The sequence below is a fragment of the Diceros bicornis genome, chromosome 39 (genome assembly GCF_020826845.1).
Source record: "Diceros bicornis minor isolate mBicDic1 chromosome 39, mDicBic1.mat.cur, whole genome shotgun sequence".
Lineage (NCBI taxonomy): Eukaryota > Metazoa > Chordata > Mammalia > Perissodactyla > Rhinocerotidae > Diceros > Diceros bicornis.
This window is the reverse complement of record NC_080778.1, coordinates 13969623-13996488: the sequence shown is the minus strand read 5'-3', so window position 1 is coordinate 13996488 and position 26866 is coordinate 13969623. Positions and strand designations below refer to the sequence as shown.

General features: G+C 39.0%; 1 protein-coding gene across 1 annotated transcript in view; it reads right to left on the bottom strand.

Annotated features, from left to right (window-relative positions):
• TFB1M (transcription factor B1, mitochondrial) overlaps nt 1–11456 on the bottom strand; it is a 55058-nt gene extending 43602 nt beyond the window's left edge. The window contains exons 1-2 of the mRNA XM_058534107.1: nt 11283–11456; nt 8637–8788 (exon numbers count right to left, since the gene is read on the bottom strand). Of these exons, the coding sequence (XP_058390090.1) occupies nt 8637–8788; nt 11283–11415 (285 nt within the window). The 5' untranslated portion in view covers nt 11416–11456. The remainder of the gene's footprint in view (nt 1–8636; nt 8789–11282) is intronic.
• Between the last annotated feature and the right edge of the window lie 15410 nt (nt 11457–26866).

The window sequence follows — 26866 nt, the reverse complement described above, 5'->3', positions numbered from 1 at the left end:
TTACAGACAACAGCCATTTAAACACCTAATGATATTCAGCAACGACACAGAAGGACTTTCTAACCAACCACTAATAGAGAAAAATGTTTTTATCATAATGCTATTGGGGCATGGTGGAGGAGCGGCAAAGATCACTATTATAGCCCTTCAAGAAGAACACTGTGCATTATGCTTCAAAACATTGGAGATGTTACCCCGTAATGTGCTCAAAGGCACAGACGACTATGAATGCAGACCCCTGATTAGAGCCCAATGAGTATTTTTACAGACACTCTTAAATTGCTCTATCATTTTTATTTTAGTTTTCAATCCTATATTCTTCTAAAATGAGACTAAGTAAGCTTAGAGTAAAAGGCATTCATTAAATAAGGCTACAAAAGAAGAAATAGAAAACCAAACCATGAAAAGGAGAAGCATATATGTAAATCTTAAGAGCTAACAATCCCAGAGATGTTAGCTCTCACAATCGACATACTGAGTTATATAATTCCTACTTTCTTTTGGAAGTAATTATACCAAGACTCCAAGACATAAAATGTTTTTTTCTGGTATTAAATACGTTTTCTAAAGGGTATATGGAACAAAATAATGCATAATGCCTTTAATAAATGTGAGAAAACAAATGAAGAAGTATTGTTCACATGGTCACTTAAAAATCTCTCTCTAATAAGTCAAGGTCTTAGTGAATGCTTTTCTGTGAGGGGCACGTAACTGTGGTCCATCTAGGGAGTTTGTTGGTTATCTAATTTGATGAGGAAAGAATTTATGCAATTCTTGGAACTTATGCACAATTATAAATTCCTCGAGAGCAAAAAACTATACCAAGTAGTCATTTCATATGTTTTATGCCACCTTCTCATGGTGAGGGGCTCATGGTAGCCAACACTATGCAGTGGGCTAAGCATTAATTACACAGCCCAGTGATATTACCTTCTTCCTGACTTGCCATATAGTAGAAACCCAAACACTGTTGAAATAAGGGCTGGGCAAAACTGTCAAGCAAATTATGAGAAAGAAAGAATCTATAATATGGAAAATATTAGGTGAAAAATAAAATTTTTATTCTTATATAGAATACACAGAAAAGATAATACTATTATACTAAAGAAATTTAAGACAATGTTACAATAGACTTTTTTTAGGGTGAGGATTACAGCATGACTTCAAAAACTCAGCTTGCTTTGCTTTTTAAACAGGCCCAGAACATGTAAACGAGAAACCCATTTACTCGGCCTCAGCAAGGAATTAGATGTTTGATTTAGTAAATTTTCTATTCAACCAATGTTTACTCCTTTAAGTGTTAACATAAAAAGAAACTTGCAGATGGAAATCTTTCTAAACTATATTGCACAATTCTCTTCCTTAAGCCAAAAACAATGAACCCAATTTCACTCTTTTCTTGATGACTTGGGTCATGGTTGCCTGTAGAGTAATGGCCTCAATGGTTACGATCTTTTACTACTGTGCTTTTCTCAGTTTTTATATTTGCTTTTTATAGCTTTTCCGCCACAGTAATAACTGTTACTTCTTGCCGCTGTGAGTGGGTCTGCTTCTAGCACTGATCTCTATACTTCTAATTTGTAGTGGACAAGAAAATCACTTTGGCTGTAAGCCAACTTTTGCTTATTTGTTGAGTTCTGTCTATCTTATGATTAACTATGGTTATATCTATATCAATAAGTTACACTAAAGCATGTAATCATGTCACAACAGAAAGTCAGGCAGTCTTCCTTTTTTAGATTTTGATAAAGATAAAAGAATTTCAAATTTTTATTATCTCTGATTAAAAATAGCTCCTTTGCCAGGATGACTAAATTACTTTAGTCCCTTTATAAGATGATGGGGAACAGGAATAATTATAATAGCAACCATTTCTTGGCTACTGGTGATATGCCCATCTCTTCACATAAATTTCTATCTGTCCTTGCAATAACCACAAAGATAACTCTTATTACCATGCTGCAGATAAGAAGCTGAAGCTAAAAATGGTTCAACAGCAAGCTCAAGGTCACACAGCCAGTTCAGTGCCACGTGTGTGATGTGAACACCAGCCTATTTGATTCTAAATCCCATGAACTTTCCACTTTGCCTATCAAGTAAAAATAATCACTGTGTTTACCTCTTATGAAACCCAGAGGCAATACTAACAATAATCAATGACTTACTATCTCCAAAATTCCATGAAATAAACACATAACGGTTAAGAATCCTTGTTCTTACTCAGGCCAAGATGGAATACAAGGGAACAGATACCCTCTTCTGCCTTAAACAAATGAAAAATGGACAAAATAGATGAAACAACAATTTTCCTACACTGGACAACAGGAAGCACAGGAAAACCTGCAGATCCAAGAAGCCAATGAGCCCCACGAAGGAGAAACATGATGAAAATGACACCCAGGCACATCATAATAAATTGCTCTAAACCAGTGATAAAGAGGAAATCTTTAAAAAAAGCCAGAGTAAAAAGATAGACAAGCAGGGGCCGGCCCGGTGGCGCAAGCGGTTAAGTGCGCGCGCTCCGCTGCGGCGGCCCGGGGTTCGCTGGTTCGGATCCCGGGCGCGCACCGAAGCACTGCTTGGTAAGCCATGCTGTGGCGGCGTCCCATATAAAGTGGAGGAAGATGGGCACAGATGTTAGCCCAGGGTCGTCTTCCTCAGCAAAAAAAGAGGAGGATTGGAGGATGTTAGCTCAGGGCTGATCTCCTCACAAAAAAAAAAAAAAAAAAAAAAAAGATAGACAAGCAAAGATAAGGATGACAACAGATCAATAAAGTCGACCAATCTGTATGCAGCCAGACTCATCAGGAAAAAAAAGAGAGACATGCAAATCACCAATATCAGGAATGAGGGCGATACTATCACTACAGTTTCTACAGATGGTTGGTTTACCATTAGAAAAATCAATATAATTCACCATATCAACAAACCAAAAAAGAAAAGCCATATGATTATCTCAATAAGCTCAGAAAAAGTATTTTTGCAAAACCAACATCTATTCATTATTAAAAAAAAGAAAAACAAGACCTCTCAGCAAACCAGGAACAGAAGGGTCCCTCCTCAGCCCGAAAAAGGAGATCTAGGAAAAACTTGCAACTAACATCATACTCAATGGCGCAAGTCTGAATACTTTCCTCCTGAGATCAGGGACAGGCAAGGATGTCTACTCCCACCACTTCTACTCACATTGTACTGGAGGTCCTAGCCAGTGCAGTAAGACAAGAGGAAGAAATAGACCCAAATAGATTGGAATGGAGGAGGTAAAACTGTCTTTATACAAAATAGCCACTAATAAGTGAGCATTTAGGTTACAGGATACAAAGTCAACATCCAAAAATAAATGGTATTGCTACACAGTAGCAACAAACAATTGGAAATTGAAATTAAAAACCAATATTGTGTACAACAGCATCAAAAAATATGAAATGGGGTATATTTGACAAAAGATGCGCAAGACTTGTATACTTAGAACTATAAACTACTGCTCAGAGAAATCAGAGAAAATCTAAATAAATGGAGAGCTATACCATGTTTATAGAAGACTATATAATTAAGATGCTAATTATCCCCAAAGTGATCTATAGTTTTAATCCAATCCCAATCAAAACACCATCAGGCTTTTTTTTTAAAAAAAGGAAATTGACAATCTGATTTTAAAACTATATGGAAACCCAAAGGACCTGGAACAGCCAAAACAATTCTGAAAAACAAGAACAAGGTTGGAAGACTTCATTACCGGCTCTCATATCTTGCTATAAAGCTACAGTAATCAATACAGGTTGGTACTGGTGACCTATAGATCAATGGAACAGAATTGGAAGTCCAGAAATAGACCAACACATATAAGATTAATTGATTTTTGACAACAGTTCCAAGGCATTTCTATAAGGAAAAGATAATATTTTCAACAAATTGTGCAAAAAAATGAACTTCTACCCTTACCTCACACCATATACAAAAGTTAACTCAAAACTTATCAAAGACCTACACATAAAAGCTAAAACTAGAAAACACCTAGAAGAAAACACAGGAGAAATTCTTAGTTTCGGTAATTATTTTTAAAATAAAAAGTATCAAATTTAAAAGGAAAAAAATTAATAAATTATACTTCATAAAAACTAACTTTTTGCTCTTCAAAAGACACTGTTAATTGTCTAAGAAAATAAAAAGGTAAGTCACATCCGAGGAGAAAGCATTGCAAAACATGTATCTGACCAAGTACCTGTATATAAACTATATAAAGATCTCTTATAATTCAATAATAAAACAAAAAACCCAACTAAAACCCAACTAAAAAAATGCTCAAAATATTTGCACAATTCCCCAAAGAAGAAACAATGGCAAATAAGAAGATGGCAAATAAGCACATGAAAATATGTCCAATATCATTATTCATCAGGGAAATGCAAATAAAAACCACAATAGGCTACCACTACATACTCACTTGGATGGTTAAAATTAAAAAGACTGACCCTACCAAGTGTAAGCAAGCACGTGGAGCAGTTGGAACTCTCATGCACAACTGGTGGGGATGTTAAACGGTAAAACAGTTTGGTAGTTTCACAAAAAGTGTAACATACACCTACAATAGGACCTAGACATTCCACATCCAGTTCTTTACTCAAGAGAAATAAAAGTATATATTCATACAAAATTTGCCACGTCAATGCTCACAACTTTACCTGTAAAAGCCAAAAATGGAAACAACCCAAAGTCTACCAACTGGTGAATGGATTTATAAATTTAGTATATCCATACAATGGAATACTAGCCAGCAATAAAAAGGAACAAATTACTGATAAACACTTCAACATGGATGAATCTCAAAATAATAATGCTCAGTAAGAGACATCAGACAAAAAGAGTATAAGCTGTATGATTCCATTTACGTAAAATTCTAAAAAATGGAAAATAATCTATAGTGACAGATGGTTGTCTGAGGATAGGGAAGGGGAGGAGAGATGGCTGAACTGTAAAGGAACATGAGGAATCTTGCAGGTGATGGATGTTCATTATCTTGATTGTGATGATGGTTTCATGTGATTATACATTTCTCAAAACTCAGTAATTTATATACTTTTAATATGTACAGTTTACTGAACATCAATTATACCTCAATTGCAGAAACAGAAGTACAATGATGTACACCTGAAATTTTTACAATGTTATAAACCAATAAAAAAAAAAATTATACCTCAATAAAGCTGTAAAACAAAGAAGTTAGTGCAGTAAAGTCTCCATAAATATCAGTTATTGTTATTAATATATGAAATCTTTAAAACAAACAGAAAAAAAAATGAAGACTCCAGACTGCTTATGTGAAGAACACATTACTTATGATAGAACTTATCAAGATCTGAAGCTCCCTGAGGTGTCAAGAAATCTCATTCCTCTCCAAAGCACAGAGAATCTACCCAGCCATAAAAATGTAACAATGAACAACCAAAAAATAATAAACAAAAAAAAATCTAGAATGCACAACCACGAGAGAACACTACAACATTAAAAGAAAGAAACCCTAGATGTCCCATGCTAGTTTGGTGAGTTGGAGAAAGCCTCAATGTTCTCCTAGCACTGGGGATTTTCTAGAATAACATTACTTTTCTCCTATACCTCTCTCCAGATTAGCAGACTCCTGATCAATCCTTAATTACCAGAGGTGCCCAAGGCATGGGGATAGTGATTTAATGGATGACTTATATTGAAAATTGTATTGAGTGTGCACTAAGTATGAAGCATTCATTTAATCCTCATAACAGCCCTCTGAGCAAACTGAGGCACAGAGAGATACATTTACCCGCCCAAGGTCACACACATAGTAAATGATGGAGCCTGAAGTTAAATTCAGGCAGTTGAACGCTGAAGTCTGTGTTCCTTACCATAAAACTACACTGTGATGCTTGCACGTATCAGATGTGCGTTCTTTACAACATGCTGACAGTGAAACCTCTATGTTATCACTGTATTTTTTCCCCCTAAAATGCCTCATGATAATTGAATTAAACTACAAATAACACACTTTCAGCTAGAAGACATTTTATAAATTATTATAATTTCTTTAAAAAGTAATTCTATTAGCTTAGACATCACTAAAATGGAATCCTTAAAACAGATCACTCTCCTTCTGCCTTTACCCAATTTTATGATTAATTTTCTACCTCTAAAAGAAAGTGGTTTTACACATTGTAACATTCTTTACAGGAAAATGAAGTCTATTTGATATTTTAGTACCCAACATTTCTTTTTAAGGCAAATTCCTTTCCAGCATATAAGACATTAAGAATTAATTTTGCTTCTTCTACAGAAGCAGATAAGAAGTCAAATACACATTTCTTGCAGGTAATTTACCTTGAAATTAACCTTCATATTCAGAAAAGAGAGCACTAAACTTTTTGATAATCAATGCTACACAATTATTCACTTTCACTATTAAATGACACATTTAGTCAGCTAATTAGATAGACAGACAGACAACCTTTTTATTTCCCATGTGAGACATTAATGAATACCTAATATGTACTAGGCACTCTTATATACGGTAGAGATACACAAGGGAACAAAACAGACAAAAATGTCTACCCTCATGGCACTTACATTTCAAAGTATGAGACTGACAACAAACAAATAAGAAGAACATATCTATAGTGTGAAATGACGATAAATCTAATGAGACAAATAAAACAAGGCAGGGGGTTAGGAGTGCAGGGACCTGGGGAGGAGGGCTGTTGAGGAGAGAAGGGTACAGTTGTCTTTTGAACAGTCTGTCTTCAAAGATCTTTAGTTGAGATCAGACAAGAGAATATGTAAATTAAGATAGGGATGAACAGAAATTTGATTCACCTCTTTGCCTAATGAGACAGAATTACACATAACAGACGGTGAGATTGAGTGTAAAAAGTCTCTTTAAGGGTGAAAAAGTCAGATGAGTATTCCTTGTGTTCAGAAAAGGCTAGACGAATAAACCTGAAGGGAATTACACAGTGTTATTCAGTTTCTTTTTATCATCTCATGATCTCACCAAAATAACAATATGCCCACTTCCACCTCCAACTGAGATACAGTTCTTAAAAGAAGAGAATGGTTCAAAGCAAAAATCACTGTTAAATTCTACTTTGATCAAGCAATATGCACCATATAATAATCTCAAAATAAAGTTATATATCTGAAACCAGTTCTGTCAATAAAGACAGGCAAAATTAGATAACATTAAATATTATATAATTTTTAAAGCATAAAAATGATAGCAAAATAATGAAAAAAAACACTGCATTTCTAAAAAAAATCAGATGAATGTACACAAAGCCCTAGATTTTCAAACATATTTTCTCAAACTGTTCTGACAGAAATTAAACATTTTTCCATTAATATATACACAAGTATTAGAATGTACTAATTTTAAACCAATTTGTCCTCTTGTATGAAAGCAATAATGTGGATAATTTTATTAATCTGTTGGACTCACCTAATAAATTGCTATTCATTTGAGCCAAAGGCTAAGGGCTCCTTTAAAGTTTTAGAATTACGGAGAAATCTAACAAAAGCCCTTAAGTCATTAAGTGCCCCCTATGAAGAATTCCCTTTACAAGATCCATGATATAATCTGTTCCACTGTTTGCCAACGTATTAAAAATATAAGTCCCTCCTTGTTTTAAATCCACATCTGCCTCCCTCAATTCCCACCTATTTGCTTTAATTCTTTCCCCAAGAAAATCAAAGCAAGCTTATCCTCTCCACTGCCAATCCCTGACAGGCAGCTATGAATTCCTTCACACAAGGCTTCTCTTCTCCAGTTCCTTCAAATATTTCTCATATAACAGTACCTACTGTTTTAAAGATGCATGTATCATTGCATTCAAATTTCATCTTAAATCTATAAGTGGCACAGCTTCACTCCTTCACTTAAATTCTCTTAAATGAATGCCTAAGCTTAACAATTAGTCTCTCTCAATGAAGCATGTCTTCTCATCTTTTGCTTGTAGAAATGATTTTCTGAACCTACATGAAGTTCCCAGAAGTCATGTCAACAACTGATTCATTATTGGCATTATTTATCTTTACTTATTTTTGAAGGAATGGGCCATGACACGTATAGCAATTAGATTTTTTTTAAAAGGCCACACAAGGGGCCAGCCCGGTGGCACAAGCAGTTAAGTGTTCACGCTCCGGTTCGGGAGCCCAGGGTTCACAGGTTCGGATCCCGGGTGTGCACGGATGCACCGCTTGTCAAGCCATGCTGTAGCGGCGTCCCATATAAAGTAGAGGAAGATGGGCACGGATGTTAGCTCAGGGCCAGTCTTCTTCAAGAAAAAAGGGGAGGAGTGGCATTGGATGTTAGCTCAGGGCTAGTCCTCCTCATACACACACAAAAAAAGGTCACACAAAACAATTAATTTGTTTAGCATTACTGCATAAAGCAGGTTTATTCAACTGTGGTCAACAGACCACGCGGGGACGCCTGTTAGAAATGCAGCTTCCTAGACCTCTCCAGACTATGAAATCAAAATCTCTGGGACGCAGCCGGGGAATGTGCAGTTTGAGGAGCCATGTATCCGTGGATACCCTGGGGTTTAAGAATAGTGGCCTAAAGATTTAAATTGGGTTTCTGTCTCCTAAGAAAGACACATTAAGTACCTTACCTGTAATCCAGGAAGAAATCGACTATCCTTTTCAACCACCAGAAGTTCAGCAATACCCGCGTTGAGAATGGATCTTGTGATTCCCCCTGGCCCAGGACCCACTTCATAAACGTAAGCATCTGTCAGATTGCCAGCTTTCCTTACAATTTTATCTAGAGAAAAGCAAGTTTTAGTTATCTTGATTATCTTGGAAAATTTCAATGTACAGAATTTAAACGTGACAAATTTCCTTAACTTAAATTTAGCTAATTGTACTTTCTATCGGTTCCTCTGACAAATCAATCAATTCCTAAGGAGAAATTGACTGTAAGCATGCACCACTTCTCTACAGTTGTTGAACATCAAATATTTGCAAAAGCAAGACTAGTTTCACATTCAGAATTTTCAATGCTGTTAGCTAAATATCGAGAAGCAGAAAGTGCTGGCAGTCTCCATTTTTACCTATAGAAAGCTAGTCAATGGCAAAACCAACACGATTCTAGATCACAGGACCGGCAGAAATTTGGATCCTTGGTCATTTTCAGGAAAAAAGTGAAATGTAGCAGTGGAGGTTTTTCAAGCTTTGCAAACATTTAAGTTGATAACGAAAAATTATTTTTTTAATTAATTAATTTCTTTAAATTAGCAGACCTTAAGAAATCATGGAAAAGCAGACTACTGAGGATTCATTGCAAGCAATCATCACTTCTGGAAAAACATACAATGGGCTGGTCTTACTGACTGAGATTTAAATCCAAGCAACCAGGCCTCCTGGGATTGTGGAAATTTAGTCACTGAAAACATACCAGTACTTCTTGGCAGCGTTCACTGGTACTGCGAAGTCTCATTTTCGTTTCTGTTACCGATAACCTACGTTCGTAGGCTTAAAGGCAAAAATAGTCTTTCAATCATCCAAAAAGAGTTTTGTCCTTTAATGGGTGCAGGGAAGGAATTACCATTCAGTGACCATCTATTTGTTTTAAGTGCTTTCCATGTTTTTTCACAACAAATCCTTACAATACGTTAACTAACAACTACTATCCCAATGAACTTTTCAGTGTCCTTGTCTATTGGTTTATTTGTGCAAAGTTATCTACAAAGCATATGGAAGAGAAGCGACTTCAGCTCCGGCGTCAATTCTAAAGCCAATCCTTCCCCAACAACAGGCCAATACCTCTCGGAAGGAACAAAGATTATACAACAAGCACAGGCATTAGGGAGTGAATTAATATTCTCATTTTTAAGAGAGCTATGACAGCTGGCAGGACAGTGGCTCTGCCCTCAAACTTTCCAGGCACATTCAAATACAAATGAATAGCAAAGAGGCACCGTCAGTTCTCTAAGCTGGGGTTTCAATCTTGCTCTGCTCCCACCTGAGCTTCTCACCTCAGACAAGTACCTTATTTTCCCCTGACTTTTGTTCCCATAGAAGTGGGACTAATAGCATCTAATTCTGGAATTTACTACCGAGGGTGAACAAAGGCTCACATGAGAAAATGTACATAAAGGAATTTTTTTTAACATAAAAGACCTATATTTTCACCATTTCAGAATGGTGCTGTCAATACTCAGAATGTGGCTAATGATTGGCAGAAAAGGCTGGTTCTGGTTACTACCAGAACCAAAGAATTTTAGAGGTGGGTAACCCAAGTTCTTGTAGTAGGAGAAATCTAACTGAGCAGAAAACTGAAGCTGAGTTAAGCTGTTTTACCCCAAGTCATATTGCTACTGGCAGCATAAAGGCTCCACACCCAAGAATAAACGATCCTACTCGTACTTCGCGCACTGCGCTTGATTTAACTGAAAGTGAACTTTCTGGGTGTGATTTACTGATCTTTTCAGCTTCTGAAGAGCAGCCAAATAGAACCAAACATCAAAACCTCAAAAACGATAAGTACTCCAACAGTGAGTTACTATTAGTATCTGTAATACATCTTATTCTTGCGATCTCATCTTTTACAAGAGACCATCACTAAGAAATGGGGGTGGTGGTTAAATGAACGTCTACATTCGTCAAAACCCATCAAACTGTGCGTTTCAAGCTGGTGAACTTAGTGTGCATCAATTTTTCCCCATAACAAGCGACTCACAATAAGGAGTGGGAACGTCAACTTGCTAAACGGAAGCTCCCTGCGGACAGACTTTGCCTCGTTCATTGCCATCGCGCATCTTCAGCCCTAGCACCTAGAAGCTTGCTCAATAGGTATTTACCGAAGGAATACGTGCGCTTTCGAGGATTTCTTAGACTCAACAGAAACCTTTTAAATAAATCCCACGAGTGATACTTTTTCGACCTGTTACTGACAAATCCCTGCACTAACTTAAATTCTGATAACTGTAAACTGCAGGAGAAGCCCATCTCGGCAGCACGTGCAGTACATGTCCTAGGGCGACCACCCGGGATTCGAACCCTGCCTCCCCTGGTGTCCCCTCGGCGTCTACACAACCCGCCGTCCCGAGGCCGCGGCAGACGCCCCTGAGCGCGGGGTTCCGGAGCCAACGAGGCATCCACGCGTCCCCTGCGCTGCGCGACTCCGGAGTCTGGTACGAAGCGGTGGAGGGACCTGACTGAAGGCCCGCTGCGCCCCTGGGCCTGACCCCGAGACCCCCGGCCACGCCCCCAGGGACGCGGGGGACACCTCTGGGGAGCACTGAGAAGCCATCCACCTGTCAGCCTCAAGTCCAGGAGAAAATTCTGGGAGAGCTGCTTCACGGCTTGCAGTCTGAACAACTTAATGATTTCTCGAATCGTGGGCAACGGCGGGAGACGGAAGGTGCCGAGCTTCCCGGAGGCAGCCATGACCCCAGCGGGGACGTGCGGCGCTCACGCGGGCCTCTGCCCGCCGCTCCCACCGACCCGGCGGGGGTGGAGCCTGGGAGCGCTACGGCCCGCCCCCGAGCCCACCTCATTGGTCGGATGTACCTCGACGGAAGCGATGAGCGCGGACAGGAAATCCGGGCGCACCCAGAGCGCATGCGCTACGTCCCGCCACGCGCGGTGCAGGCTGGGTGCGTGCTTGTTCCTGCACTTGAGGGCGCTGGAGGAGCCCTGCGGGCGAGGCTTCTCGTGGGTGGGCGGGGCTTCTCGTGGGTGGGCGGGGCTTCTCGCGGGTGGGCGGGGCCGGGCCTGGGCCGGAATGGGGAGGGGCGGATCCCAGGATCGGTGGAGCCCGGCAGCGAGGCGGGGGGTGGTCCTCTTGGCGGATCGACGTTCGTAATGCCCCTTTCTGAATAGTTGCGAGCAAGTGGATGATGAGTGACAAAGCCACTGGTTGCTAACAATTCTCTCTTAAGGTTGGGTGTTTTTAGAACCTCAGCACTGCAGGTGCCGCATGGCAGGTTTCTAACTTCTCTCAGCCTTAATGTTTTCATCTGTTTAATGGACATAATGTCTGCCTTAAAATTGTGAGCACTAAATGAGAGAGGTCGCCTGGTGTGCAAATTCAAAATAAAGCGCAATGCATGGCATCTGGTAAGCCAGCCATCAATGGTGGCCGTCGCTACTATAATTATCCAGCGGGTGAATGCGGCCCAGAGGGGTTAGACGGTATCAGTACAGCTTGTTAGTGAAAGGGCCAGAAATAAGATCTAACTCTTCTGCTCCTTCAAAACGTGTCCAGTCAATGAGAAAAGCCGCCTTTTTTAGTACTTTAGACTTTTAAAAAGTGTTTTCGTATGTATCGAATATTTGTTTTTGAACCTTTCACTAACAATCAAATTCACAAAGCTAGAAAATTGTGGAACCCAGATCCAATCTGTTTCCTGACATGTACGGTGGTTCCTTTTTCTACTAATCTGCCTGTGCATTGAGTGTTGGTTGCCACTCACTGTTTACAGTCCCAGAGTTTTCTTGTTCCCCCTTCATGCTCCCCGTATTGCAGCCTGTCCTTGAAGTAACTGGAAAGCTAAGGATGAAACGGAAGGGAAATAAACATGACAGTACTAATAATAGCTAACATTCAGGGATCTTTTTCCAAAGTATCAGGCTTCACAGCTGAGTGCTTTATAACTATCTCATTAATTGTTAGAAAAGATAAAGGCTTAGAGAGGTTCAGCAATTTGCCCTAGGCTGCACAGCTAGTAAGTGTTCTAATCAGGATTTGAATCCACAAGTCTGTGTCAAAGCGTGCTTTTTTAAGCAGTGCTGTCAGTGTAGAGAGGTCATCTGATTTGCCTAGAATGGTTACATCCAAGTACAGAGAAGACTCAAATCTGAGTTATGTCTTTCCATTGGACCAGAGAAAACAACGCAAAGAAAGATATTAAAATCTCTCTGATAGGTGGAAGAATTTAGCTTTTCTAACCCTGTTTTTTGCAAATTGCTGCGCTGATCACAAGTGAATCATAACATTTTTTATTTCTCAGAGTAGTAAGTTTAAAATAAAGTGAATGGGGGCCGGCCCCACGGCTTAGCCATCAAGTGCGCGCACTCTGCTACTGGCGGCCTGGGTTCGGATCCCGGGCACCCACCAACGCACCGCTTCTCCAGGCATGCTGAGGCCGCGTCCCACATACAGCAACTAGAAGGCTGTGCAACTATGACATACAACTATCTACTGGGGCTTTGGGGGGGGAAAAAAAAAGGAGGAGGATTGGAAATAGATGTTAGCTCAGAGCCAGTCTTCCTCAGCAAAAAGAGGAGGATTAGCATGGATGTTAGCTCAGGGCTGATCTTCCTCACAAAAAAATAAATAAATAAATAAAATAAAGTGAATGGAAAATCAAATAGCTGTGGGTATACTATGGAAATGAGGAGTCTATTGAAATCCCAGCAGAAAACCCAACCACCTTCTGCTGTAGCTGTATTAGAAAGAACTGTGAGATAATTTGACATACCTCCCAGCTTTAGAAAACTGGTAAGTGACTCCCAAGGAGTTAAGGCAGTTTGCACAAGGTGGCATAGAAATGTACGTTGAAAATCTAAACTTGATTCGGAGCCCTTATTTTCCACAACATACTACACCTGGGAAGGCACTCATTCAGTTATATTCATTGTTTCATTTACTCCTCACAATGGTCCTGTGTGGATAAGATTATTATCCTTATTTTACTGTGAAAAAATAGAGGGAGATGAGGTCATTTGACTTGCCCAGGGTCACATAGCGAAGTACAGAGAGAAGACAACCTGAGTTCTTTCTTTTCTGAGTTCTGATCTCATGGGCTGTGGCCCCTCAAATATTAACTTAAATTATTTTCAAGTTAATTATTTAATTAATGTATGTTAATTTTATAATGTTATTTAAATATATAGAATATGAATCTGGGTATAAACTTAAGTTTATAGTTTTCAAATGACTATTTAAAATGCAATTACAATATATATTACAATATAAATATATATAAAGCTACAAAACCAATACAAGTGATGTATGGTGTTAAATCACTGCTCTTTATGCAGACTAGCAGAATTCTCTGGAAGATTCACCCTGAGCTAGCATCTGTTGCCAATCTTCCTATTTTTGTATGTGAGCTGCCACCACAGCATGGCCTCTCACAAACAATTGGTGTAGGTCTGTGCCCGGGAACTGAACCACCAAAGCAGAGCATGCTTAACTTAACCTCTAGGTCACGGGGCTGGCGCCAGAATGCTTTTTTTAAAGTTCAGCTTACCAGTGCTGTAGTGTGCCACATAATGATTGAATTTTCTCACCAGTTTTTTGGATCCAAACTACCACCAAATCTTTGTTCAGAATTTTTGCTATGTCGCTTGCCCTTCTCTTGCAGGAATGTGGAAGCTACATATTAAGTCTGCTTGTGTCTGTCTTCATTAGCTTGGAAGCAAATGAAGTTGAATTACTGGGCAACTAATGCTATCATGAATACACACGTTATATGACACTTACAAGAAGGATATTCAGATGATCCGTGCTCACTTGAACTTTTTTAAAGATTTAACATCAACAAAAACAAAGCAAAATTGAAAAGAGCAAAAACACATTTACATAGAGAACTTGTGAATTCCTGAGAATTTGTCCCCACATGTAAATATGAGAATTATTGTCTTATACCATGTCATCTTCAATAATCAACATTTGTGAGGTTATGACATTATTTACAAAGCAGTTTCCCGTATTACTCCACTTAATTCTCGTTTCAATTCTGTGATGTAGGTTTACAAGGATATTCGGTGAGTGCTGTTACAGTGCTGGTAAATATGCAGCTGAACCTCAAACTCCCATCTTTGGACTCTATTGTGATTTTTTACCTCTGGTATGTGCTAAATAAATATGGAACTGAATTAAAAAATTCCATCTTAGGAGAATCTCCCAAGTTTGTAATAGTTCTTGAGATCTAATTTTTATCATCATAAGTATCTGCCCCTCAGTCTTTTAATTTTCAGAAAATTATGCATAACTCCCTGCAAAGCCTATGAAATCAGCAGGAGGTATTTTAGTAGAGTATTTCACATATTAATGCAAACAGTTTTATCCCTTAAAAGAGAAGTATGCAGTTTCATCAGTTTTGAAGCTTTGAAGTATCTGCTTCATCTAGATAGAGATTTTAATATGCTAAAATATTATAATTAATACAGAAATTACTAGCCCCACCTATCAGTGAAGATGAAGACCTACAAATGATTGTATAGATAAACTATAATGCAGACTTCTAATTTTCATAAATCCTAGAATGGTTATATAGGAAAATCACTTATTTTAATATTTATTTTAATGAAAATGCACATGTGACTTTATTTGGCATAAGTAATTTACTGTCTATTTATAGAAAAAGTGCTATTTCTAAAAGGTTGTCATTTTACGGTTCCCGGAAAGAGACTTGAAAGCCACAAAGAGCAATATCTTTCTGCCATGTGGGAATTTTCAGAGAAAATTAAATGTGGCTTGGAATTGCCAAATTGAACTTTATAAAATGACAATTATGGCATGTAAAATGCCCTTTTCTGATAGTATTTTATAATTCCATATAATATGACTCAATGCTCTAGAGAAATATTAAGAGCTGTGTTTTGCACGTATTTAGTTTTTTTTTTTTTAATGGCTGTTTGATGCCCACTGTTCATAAAGGAATCTACCTAGAGGGAAGAAGGAAATACATGATAATTCTGAGCCAACAGACCAAATGCTTAGTCTGTGGGGATAGAAGCAGGCCGACCTATGGCAAGCAACACAGGCTAATTGCCTGAGGGAACCATGTAACAGTTACACTATTTTTTTTAATATAGTGTTTATCACTATTCTGGGCAGGATTTGAAAGCCTGCTGATTATTCCCAAAGATCTGTGAATAATTGTCAAGTATCATAATGAGGTGATGAGGATAGGCTACCCTTCTGACTCAGGATAACTCAAAGAGCTGTGGGTAGGGTTTTTTCTACACAATAAAGCAAATCTTTTTGTGAATGAAGAAAAAGTCAGCACATGCTAAAGTCATTGTAAAAATAATTAGCCTTTATTATATTAAGAGTTTATTAGTTTAAGCCTTATCATTTGATTGGAAAAAAAGGTTAAGAATAAATAAAACTGTGAATATGAATACATTTGCTTTAAGTCTTTTCCATGTATTTAAAAATTGATGTGGGAACAAACTGGTCTGTGAATGGGAAGGCTCTGGGTTCAAGGAATAAATGGGTCTCCCTGGGCATCTTGGTGACAGCCCCCTGTCCCTCCCCAGCAAAGGGACTATGGGTGGACTACTAAATAAGGCCACATCTATTCCTTCTTTCTCTGTGCTATGTCCCCTATCCTGCCCCGCTCTACCTCAAGCCCCAAAGACCAAAGAGTGTAGACCAAGACCATAGGAAGAAGGTGCACACACCTGGCCTGTGATCCTATTCTTCTGTACAAGTTAGGGAGTAGGAATTCACTCGCAGCAACTGGCTGCCTATTCCTCCACTGGAGAAGGGGTAGGTGAAGACAAAAGGAAGGATGCAGAGGCTTGCTCGGCCTTGATTACAAGGGCCAGAGCAGGTTTGTTGGCATCCTCTCATTTCCCTTTTGGCCCACCTGGAGCCCAGAGCCTTCAGACCACTGTTAGACTTACCATATCCCTCTACCCTACTAGACTTCTCCTCCCCTAAATCATCAAAATTAATAGTCTCCTCAGTATTCTCCACAGTCTAACGTAAACCATCATTCCTCTAGTGAATTTCAACTATTGGGTTAAATGACCTAGAACAAGCGTTCTTATTATTTCCCAGTGATAATTATGTTCCTCCAGTTTGGGAACTAGGACCAGGTAGACATCTGGGTCAAAAATCTAGGTTGGCAGCTTCCCTCCCTTCACCCAAGACAACAGTCAAGACTTGGGCACTTCCTGCTTCAGAGGAGGTGCTCACAAGGAAGAGAAAGGCAGAGCTCCTTTACCCCACCCACGGTAGCCTTTGAAGAAGAGGAAGATAGCCTGGATGGAGTGAGAAAAAAGGAGAATTTGTCGCTGCTAACAATCAACATAGCCTAAGTGTGTTTCCAGTCTTAAATAAGTAAGAAAAGAATCACACACCCTTTGAGCCAACAGTCCACTTCAGCTCCTGCCCCATTTCCAGCCCTTCTTCACAGCCAAACTTGTGCAAAGAGCCGGGTGTACCTGCTATTCTGACTCCCTCATTTCCTATCCACTCTTCAGCCCACTCCGTCCTTGCTTCTAAAATGACTGTCATCAAGATTCCCAAGGATCTCCTTGTTTCCAAATCCAAAAGGCACTTACCCAGTCTCACCTTACTTAGCATGTGAGCAACAAATAATAGGTAGATTTATCAACACTTACTACATGGCATGCCGAATTCCAGGTGCGTTGCCCCTATTAACTTTTTAAATGTGCACAGCGTATTGTCCCCTTTGACTAATGAGGAAATTGAAGCACCGAGAAGTTGAGTGTGCAAGTTCACACACCCTTTACTGAGACAGAAGGAGCTTGAACTTGGGCAGTTTGACTGCAAGATCTACATACCTCAACTTAGGGCTCTGTGGACTCACGCTGATGGCTGGCAGTCGACCTCTCTTTGAAGTACTCTGTTCTCTCAACTTCTGCCACAACCTGGTGTCTTTCTCTTTCTCATATGCTGACTTCTCTTCCCCTCCCCAAACTCTCAAGTGTATTATTTCTCTGGGCTCAGTTCCAGATCCTCTTCTCTCTCTCTCCTATTTCTTCCTATAGGTAATTTCATTAAGTTTCATGGACTTAATGCCACCTTTATACTGATGCTGCTCAAATTTATATTTCTAGCTCCAAGCTTGCGTACATAACCAGCTGATTTATATGCCACTTGTATGTATCTCAGATATCTCAAATGATATATTCAAATGGAATCCTTGCTCTTCTCCACGAAACTTTGTCTCCCTGCAAACTTTCCCACACAGTAACTCCAGAAACCTAGGAGTCTGTCTCTCCATCCGCTCAACACCCATATCTGATCACCGTCATCAACTCCTAAAATCTCATCTTGCCAACATATCTCACATGTGACTTGTACTCTCCATTTGCGCTGCCAGCATCCTTAACATACATTCCTGCAACAGCCTCCAGTCTTTTTGCTCTACAAACCATTTATATTCAGCAGCAAAATGATCTTAAAAATGTAAATTGGATTACTTTACTCATTTGCCTACAACCATTCAAGGACCTCCCATTGCATTTAAAATAAAAATCTAATTCCCTACTACGGCCTTAAAAAGAGTAACCTGGCCCCTGCCTATCTCCAACCTCATCTAGATCCACCTTCCTAATAAAATACAACCATGCTGGTCTTCTTTGTTCCTCAAAAACACCGAGTTCTTGCTGCCTCTCCTTTCTTGCACGTGTAGTTATCTCTGCCTGGAAAGATCACCTCCCACTCTTTGGCTGACTAACACCTTCTCTTTTTCTATGTCTTACCGTCAAGGTTACCTCCTCAGCTAGAAATTTTCTTGACAAATTCTAACAAGAGAGGAAGCTAATTCAACTTTTGACTACCTTTCTTTAAGGTTTTGCTTTTACATTGCTTCCTCTAACACATTTGTTTGTTTTTGAATAGTCTTAATAACTGTAATATCAACACATTTCCTCCAAAGGTTCCATTTTGGTAGAATGGACTCAAAGCAAGCAACTGCTCCCTTTCTTCTCTATCTATGTCTCTGCTAAATGACCTACCAAGAGGTGACAGTCAGGGTCTAACAATCAGAAAGGATGCCAGAGGGCTTGGAGCTGGAGCAGGATCTTGGAGGCTATCCTCAGGCCAAGCATAACTCTTTGGTTGCTGGTCTGTGAGGACTTCTAGGGAGTTCTATGGGAGAATCCAGTGTGGCTCAGGTACCAGTGGGGGGACTTGGGGAGCCTGGGAGCATCTATTATAGCAGGGGTGGCTGTGCCCTATTTCAATATTTTAACAAGTATGACCATTCTGGGGCACTCAGACTAAATATCAATCAGTCCTGGTTCTACCCAAGGGTCTACCTTCTCTGTGACCCTCCATCTCAGTCCTTGTTTGTCTCCTTCAGTACACCTACTCTTTATTTTTGTAATTTTTGTTGTTGACTTATTGTTTTGGGTTTTTTTTGTTTTGTTTTGTCTGTCTTCCCTACTGAAATACAGGATCCATGAACACAAGGCAGTATATACTTGTTCACTAATATAAACTCATTATTCACACAAAGTACAAAGGCTGATACACAGTGGATATTTAATAAATATTTGCTAAATAAGTGAATGAAAGTGACTCCCTCTGGTTAGTTCGGGTAGACTCCATTTTCTATAGGAATATGAAGCTCCGAAAATTCAAGTTGCTCTCAAACTTGAGAACTTCTGGATAGAACTTTTTGTAGACTATCTTACGTTTCTTCCCAAGAGCACCTATCATGAAACAATCCAACGATCTCCCTTTCTCCAGGCTTACATTTCTAAGCCAGACGTGCCCCCTCTTTAGCTTAAAATTTTTCTGGTTCCTATTTTCGATTTAGATGAAAAAGTTCAAACCTCTTACCATGCCATTCAAGGTCCAACACAGTGTGGGTTCAAACTCCTTTCCAGTTATATTTCTGTCACATCGCCTTTCTTTTCCTCCGATGTATCCTGAGACTTGCAACTCCACAAGAACGCCTCTGCAACTTTATTTGCTCTGCTGCGTGAAATCCTATTCATCTTTCTGGGCCCAACACAAGTGCCACCCATCCTGAGAAGCCCTTCATACCGACCGCCTTCTTGTTGCACTCCCCGCTCTGATCCTGATCCCTCCCACTTTGAGTTTCAATAGCATTGTGTCCATAAAGCCAACAGAATCTACATTGTATCGCAATAGAACTTGCATCATAATATACTGCATTATAATACAATAATATAATGTCAAGGTCTCCTTTGTCAGGTTCTCAGCTCTCCAAAGGGAATGATACACTTTATTCATCTTGGTGATTCTAACATTAGCGCAGTGCCTGGCACACAACAGACACTCAAGATGTGTTTCTTGATCAGACCAAAACCATGGAGATTCTTGCTGATTTAGACATAAAACTGCACTGCAAGGTGCATTGAATAGAGCAGCAGGGGTGCTGGAGTCAGGCAAATTTGGGTCAGAATCCAGGCTCTACCCTTCTTTTATTTGTTATGTGACCTTGGGCAAGGTACTCAAGCTCTCTGGAACTCAGTTTCTGTAGAAGGCAGAATAATGGCTCCCAAAGATTTCCACATCCTAATTTCCAGAACCCGTGCATATGTTGGGTTATATGGCAAAGGCGAATTAAGGTTGCAGATGGAATTTAGGTCGCCAGTTGGATGATTTTAAGATAGATAGATTCTCCTGAATTATCCAGGTGAGCCCAATGTAACCATGAAGGTCCTTAAAAATAGAAGAGGGACTTGGAAGAGAGAACCAGAGAGATGGCAGCCTGAGAAGGATGTGGCCCAATGTTGCTGACTTTGAAGATGCAGGAAGAGAGTCAGGAGCTGAGAGGATCAAACCTTCAAGGTGTGGAGAGCTTCAAGAAGATGGAAAGACAAAGAAATAGGTCTTCCCCTAGAGCCTCCAGAAAGGAACACAACCCTGCCGACGTCTTGATTTTAGCCCAGTGAGACCATTTCACACTTCTGAACTACAGAACTGTAAGATAAATTTGTGTTGTTTTGAGCCCCTAAATTTGTGGTAATTTGTTACAGCAGCCACAGAACACTAACAGCGTTTCTTTAAATGTAATATAAGAATAGTAATAGATAACCTATAACATTAGAAAACATTTTGTGATATTAAAATATTACAAAATATTATGTCTTATACCTCATAAGATCATGCATATAATGGCAAATATAGTGCCCAGCACATTGAAGGTATTTCATAAATGTTAATTCTCTTCCCCTTCTCTCCTCCTGTGTGAACACACTTATCTATATCTAGCTGTATATAATCAACATACGAATTGTTAATACTTTTTATGGTATTGAAATCAAATAACTGCTAGAATGTAGTTCCCTTGTTGTTGTTGTTGTAACATATGACAAAGTGAGCTCCGAGGATTACCTGCTCATTTCTTATTCTGTGCCTCTCATGAAAGATGACTTTCCCTCCTGCAGATTTTTATTGAACTTGGCTGTTGCATATTAACTCTTTATTCTTTTTATAATTTTATTTATTTATTTTTCCCCCAAAGCCCCAGTAGATAGTTGTATGTCATAGTTGCACATCCTTCTAGTTGCTGTATGTGGGACGCGGCCTCAGCATGGCCGGAGAAGCGGTGCGTCGGTGTGCTCCCGGGATTTGAACCCGGGCCGCCAGCAGCGGAGCGCAGGCACTTAACCACTAAGCCACGGGGCCAGCCCTAACTCTTTATTCTTTTGCTTCATTATTTAGAGGCATTGACAACTGTAACACCAGAGAATTTTCTTAAGGATAGAATTACAAATGTTATACCTTCAAAGAAATGTGTCATTTGATCTTACCATTATCCAGTTTAAAAACTATTTATTTTAGTCTATTCAATACTTTTCTTGTTCTTTTTGGTCAGAGAAGAGCCAGGAAGGGTGAGTGGTTCTAATTAGGCAGAAAAGTTTAAGTAATAGTTATGTTATACCACATCAAGTGGCAGTACAAAACATAAAATATTAAATTATCACCATAAAATGTTAAATTGTGTCATGAAATGTATACACGTGATGTTGTGACTGAAATCCTATAATTTTAGACTATGTTTAAAACAGTTTGCTCAGGATACTTATGAATAGGAGAGACTATAAGGAGGGAAATGGGAGTGCTGGCTTAGGGCTATAATAACTACAATAGTTACTTTACATTGTATATGTTCATTATGTTATATCATGTCATTATATTAATCATATTGTATCTGATAACATTGTACCATATCGTATCGTATATCATACAATAATTTAGACATTACTTATATTATGAGTTAAATAAGCTTTTGTGGTTTCACCCAGGAATCCAATCATGACTTAAACTATTATTTCTGTAGGAAAAATGCCTCCCGAATATAATCTGCCACAAATTGCCAATCTGAACTCTGGTAACTGTGCTTGTCATTCTTAGTCTCTTGTGCTTAAATCTGCAGCCACTCCAGGTTCCTCATATGTACTTTTCAAACTTTTTAGACTGTGATCTACAGTAAAAGATGCATTTTACATTGTAGTCCTGTGCACACACCCCACACACATACATGTTTCCTAGAACACTTAACCTAACTATGTGTGAAGCAATCTATTTTCTGAAGTATTCTGTTTTAATTGTTTCTTTTCCTTTGATTGTTACAACATATTGATTGTTACAAATGATTGTTATAACATATTATATTTGTTTTTACGGCTCAATAACAGATTATGACTGGCAGTTTGTAACACACTGTCTTATTTTCTTATTGTTCCCTAAGCCTAAGTAGTAGAACATGGTACACTCTTCCAAGGTCTCCAACAGTTTTCCTTCATTCATCTGTGATGACTATCTCTGTAATTCATATAACACATTTTTTTGTTTGTTTTTTAAGTTTTGGAGGTGCGAGCAGGGCAAGTCACTAGCAAATGTCATAGGTGGATAATTTTTTTCTTGAATAAATGTATATGCTTTCAACTTAATTTATTGTAAAATACAATGGTTCATGTCATATCAGAAAGATCATATATTGTTTTCTTGCTCTCTGATAGGTATTGATTTTTGGGAGTCTCATGGTACATATCTATTTCTGGTGTATTCAGCAGAACATAGAGCATTTTGCTTCTTTTCTGTTGCAGACTAGGCAGGATGCATCACCTCACTGTTAAAGGGAGCCTTGGGAAGAGATGGGCTTGGAAGCTTATACAATTTGGGAGGCTCTCTTTAAGAAAAAGAATACAAAATTATGAATGCAAAATTAGACATGAAAGTCAATATTTATTTGGAATAAGGAAAGAAATCACAAGACGTGACAAATATTTAGTGACAAATAGCACAAACATCACAACGTCCAGAAAAGTAACCTAATGTTTTTTATTAATTACTTTCAGACTTTGATAATTTTTCCTCTACACTCTTTGTAAGCAAACTTTTGATTGCCTGTTCACATGATAATATTTAAGAATATTTTCTATAAAGAGAATAGGAAGATAATTTAGTTTTTGCTCTAGCATGATTGATTAAAATTTGGTTTTTATTTTTGAAGGTTTGGAAACATTTCTTGCAACTTCACAAATCATTATTGGTAATGTCATATACATTGTTAGGATTGTTGTCAAATTTGGAAAACCTCTATTAAGTTTTTTGCATATATGATCTGTATGTTTTTAGGGCACCAAGTTTTTTGTGCAGTGTCTAATTTTAAATGCTTTGAATTGATGACACTCATTAACCAATTTGTCATAGATGTCCTCATTGTAGTGATGTATTATCAGTTTATATTATATTCATTGATGTCAGTATTTGGTGTCAAATAATCAAGATATTTAATTTTTTCCAATATATTCATATGATTCACTCCTCTTCATTAACTGCGTTATCAAACAATCCATGAGCCTATTCATTACTTCTACTCAATTTGTTTATTCCTTTTAATAAATTACTGCATTTGATATGATAAAATTTTTTGTTGCAGTTCACTTTTTGATATAGGAATAATTTCTATTGATTTTATTGCTCTATTTATCACTCTAATGCTTTTGTTTCTTACTCTAGTCCCTTTTTTCTCTGCATTTTGTCTCAGTTCTTTAAATACAACAGTTTAAAGACAGCAGAAAGCACACTCCATATTCACACAAATCAGGAGTCTCTAGTTTTGCATTTGTTTAGCTGAAATGTTGTAAAACATCTTTCCAAATTTCAGTTAAAATGTGTATTCCTCACTCATTTTCCCCTTTTGCCAGATTCCCAGAGGGCCCTCCGCCACCAGACTACCACCTGGAAAGATACAGTGGTTGTAACTGTGGTAAAAATGCCTTACTTTTGCAAATTTTACAAAAACATGCAACTATGTGCGTACACTTCCAGGGCCCCTCCCAGGGCCTTGAAAGAGGCTTGTTCAAGTGGAAGACCTGAGCTTCAACTTCCCCAGCCTCACGGTCCATCTGCCTTTGTTCAGGAGTGAGGGCCAGACTGAGTGACCTTGACGACATCAATATTAGAGAACTAGTCACGCCACCGAGGCAAAACAAGGGCTTCTTTGCAATACATGCATTGTAATTTGCATCACCTTACAATCAGATCCCGGGACAAGGATGTGGAGGTGGGTAGTTTATTTGGGAGGAGATCCCAGGAAGTGCAAGAAAGGAAATGGGAAACATGTGACAGGAAAGGGAGAAAAAAACCAATTAAGTGTGGTTAAAGAGAAGTTTAGTTCTAGGGTCTCAGACAACTAAGGTTCAATCCCAGCAGGACCCTTTGAACAACTTTGTGAAACCCAAACTTTCCCACCGGAAGCTGGGCAGGCCCCCAAAGCCCTCAGAACAGAAGACAGCAGGGCAGGCGGGAAGTTGTAAGTCTGCCTGGAACCACAGGTGTGGGGGACCTCAGGAGGACATGGGAATTGGGGGTGGGGTGAGAACAGGCAGCACCTGTTGGACTGTGTGAACCCATCCCACCTGGGAATTTAGGAACTCACAGTAATTTGGAGTGATGAGGAATCCTCAATGTTGTGGACCTTTCTTATTTCATTAAGATGACCTTGAAGTGAGAGGAAAGGAGATGGAAGGGCCATGTGGAATCACCCCAGTTTGCCAAGGAATGTTCTCTAATCCACACAATTAAATTCTAGAATGAAGACATTTTGAGCTAGAGATGAGCATTTTCTTTAAAGCAAAAGAGAGCACAGTTAGAATTTCTAAATCCCTTGACTTAAATTCATTACCTCCTAAGTACAAACAAAAGTGGTGAAATATTTTTGTATCTGCCGATAAGGAACAATTCATCCCTGAGAATGAATTTTGCCTTTCTAAGGGCTCCTACGGTGTGATCTTATTCATTTTGAGGGAGGAAAAACTTTACTTTATTCTCAGATACAGTGGTCACCTATTAAAGGCTGATATGATAATTCAGGGGAGAAAAAGAAAACATTTAAAGTGGGATTGGTCTAGTAGGAGAATAATCACCAGGCTAAGTGTTAGTAAAGCTGGGTTCTTGTCCAAATTGAATCAGCTCTGTGAGCCTTGAGAAGCCATTTTCCTTTTCTGTGCCTCAGTTTCCTCTTCTGTATGATAGGGGGATTGGATTGGTTGACCCTGAAGTTCACTTCCAGGTCTGAGACACTGTCATTGAAATAAGTCCGGGTGTAGCACGTCATGAGGCATTGGTCCTACTGCGTCATTGTGGGCTTGACCGAATAAGTTAACCTCTTTGACCTTCAGTTTCCTCTGCTGGAAAATGAAGGGTCTGGGCTAGATATTCTTTTGGGACACCTCTGCTATATATAATCCAATGAAATAAAAACGTAGGGGGAAAAATCTGGAAGAATGCACAGAAGGAAGCCCAGCCTGGCCACTGGGTGGTGATCTTGTTCCATGTTAAGAAAGATTTTATAGCTTCTACCAACAGTGCCAAAGTTTGAATTAACTAAGCATAGTGAAGAAAGATTTTCAAAAGGATACTGAAATAAAATCAGGTCAGCAAAAACCCAGAATTATGGAGGCATGACAATAAACAGCAATGCCAAATAAGAGACATAAAATCCCTATAGTCAAGGCAGTAAAACATAGAAGGGGATATGAGAGCTGTGTTTTGGGTATTATTTAAAGGAATATAGGGAGAGGAGTACATTGTAAATTTATATAGTTTTTGAAAAACGTGGTTTAAAAGTTAACTCTAACGTTTAAAGATTTAACTCATAGAATAACCAAATACTTTAAAATTGTGCCAGAGGATAAAAGCCTAAATCTGCAAAATCTGAACCAAATCAACAAACATGTTATTTCTTTTGTCTAATCGAAAGGAACCACATAAGGGAGTTGTAATCCTGTTCCAATATTTTATATTAAGTAAAAGGAGCCAATCAACGAGTTTTGAGCTTTTTCACATTTTATGGGAGAACGTAGTCTCTACCAGGCTACCTGGCTTACCTTTAGAATCTGGGAATGATGCCTCCTGGAGTTAATGATCTACATTGGTATCTGCAGGGCTTTGAGTCAAAGTCAGTTTCTGGGAAATAAAAAAGCATCCGTAGGAATGCAGGAGAGGATAAAGGCTTTCTGATCACCGCGCTGCCCACTGCTATCTCTAGGAAAGGTCATAAGCGAAAGAAAAACATAATCTACCCCATAAAGCACCAGTGAACACGAAGGGAAACACACAGGGGCTTGAGGAAGAGGGCAATGATGGAGAAACTTGACTCTTGCATGAACTATTTGACTATTGCAAATCAAATCTTGTACAATAAGCTGAGAGATGACAGCAGGAGGATGGGTAGGCCACAGCCTACCATTTCCCACTTCTGCCTCCTCTGCTGGCCTTCCCCTCTGGCTTCCTCCTGGTTCCTCCTTATCCTCCCTCTGAGGGTGGACACAGGCTTCTTCTGAAGGCCAAAGCGTGGGCCTCCTGGCTCTGGTTGCCGTGGCTTCCTCTTTTCTCCCCTTTTCTTTGATACATTAGCTATTAGCTTACATAATCCTCTCACAGGAGGATGTCCCCATTCAAAAGAAAAAAACAAGTTATATTGCTAAGTAACCTTTAACAATGAATAGCATTCATTATGCATTTGCTTAATGACACAAAGGCATTGTTTGCTCTATTTCAGGTGATAACAGCAGATCAAAGGCACCGAGGCCAGAATGTACTTTAGAAGAGCCAACAGATTGTATGGAAATAATGCTTAGCATTTCTGTTGCACTTTATACCCTCAAAGGATTCTGCAATTATTAATTAATTATCCCG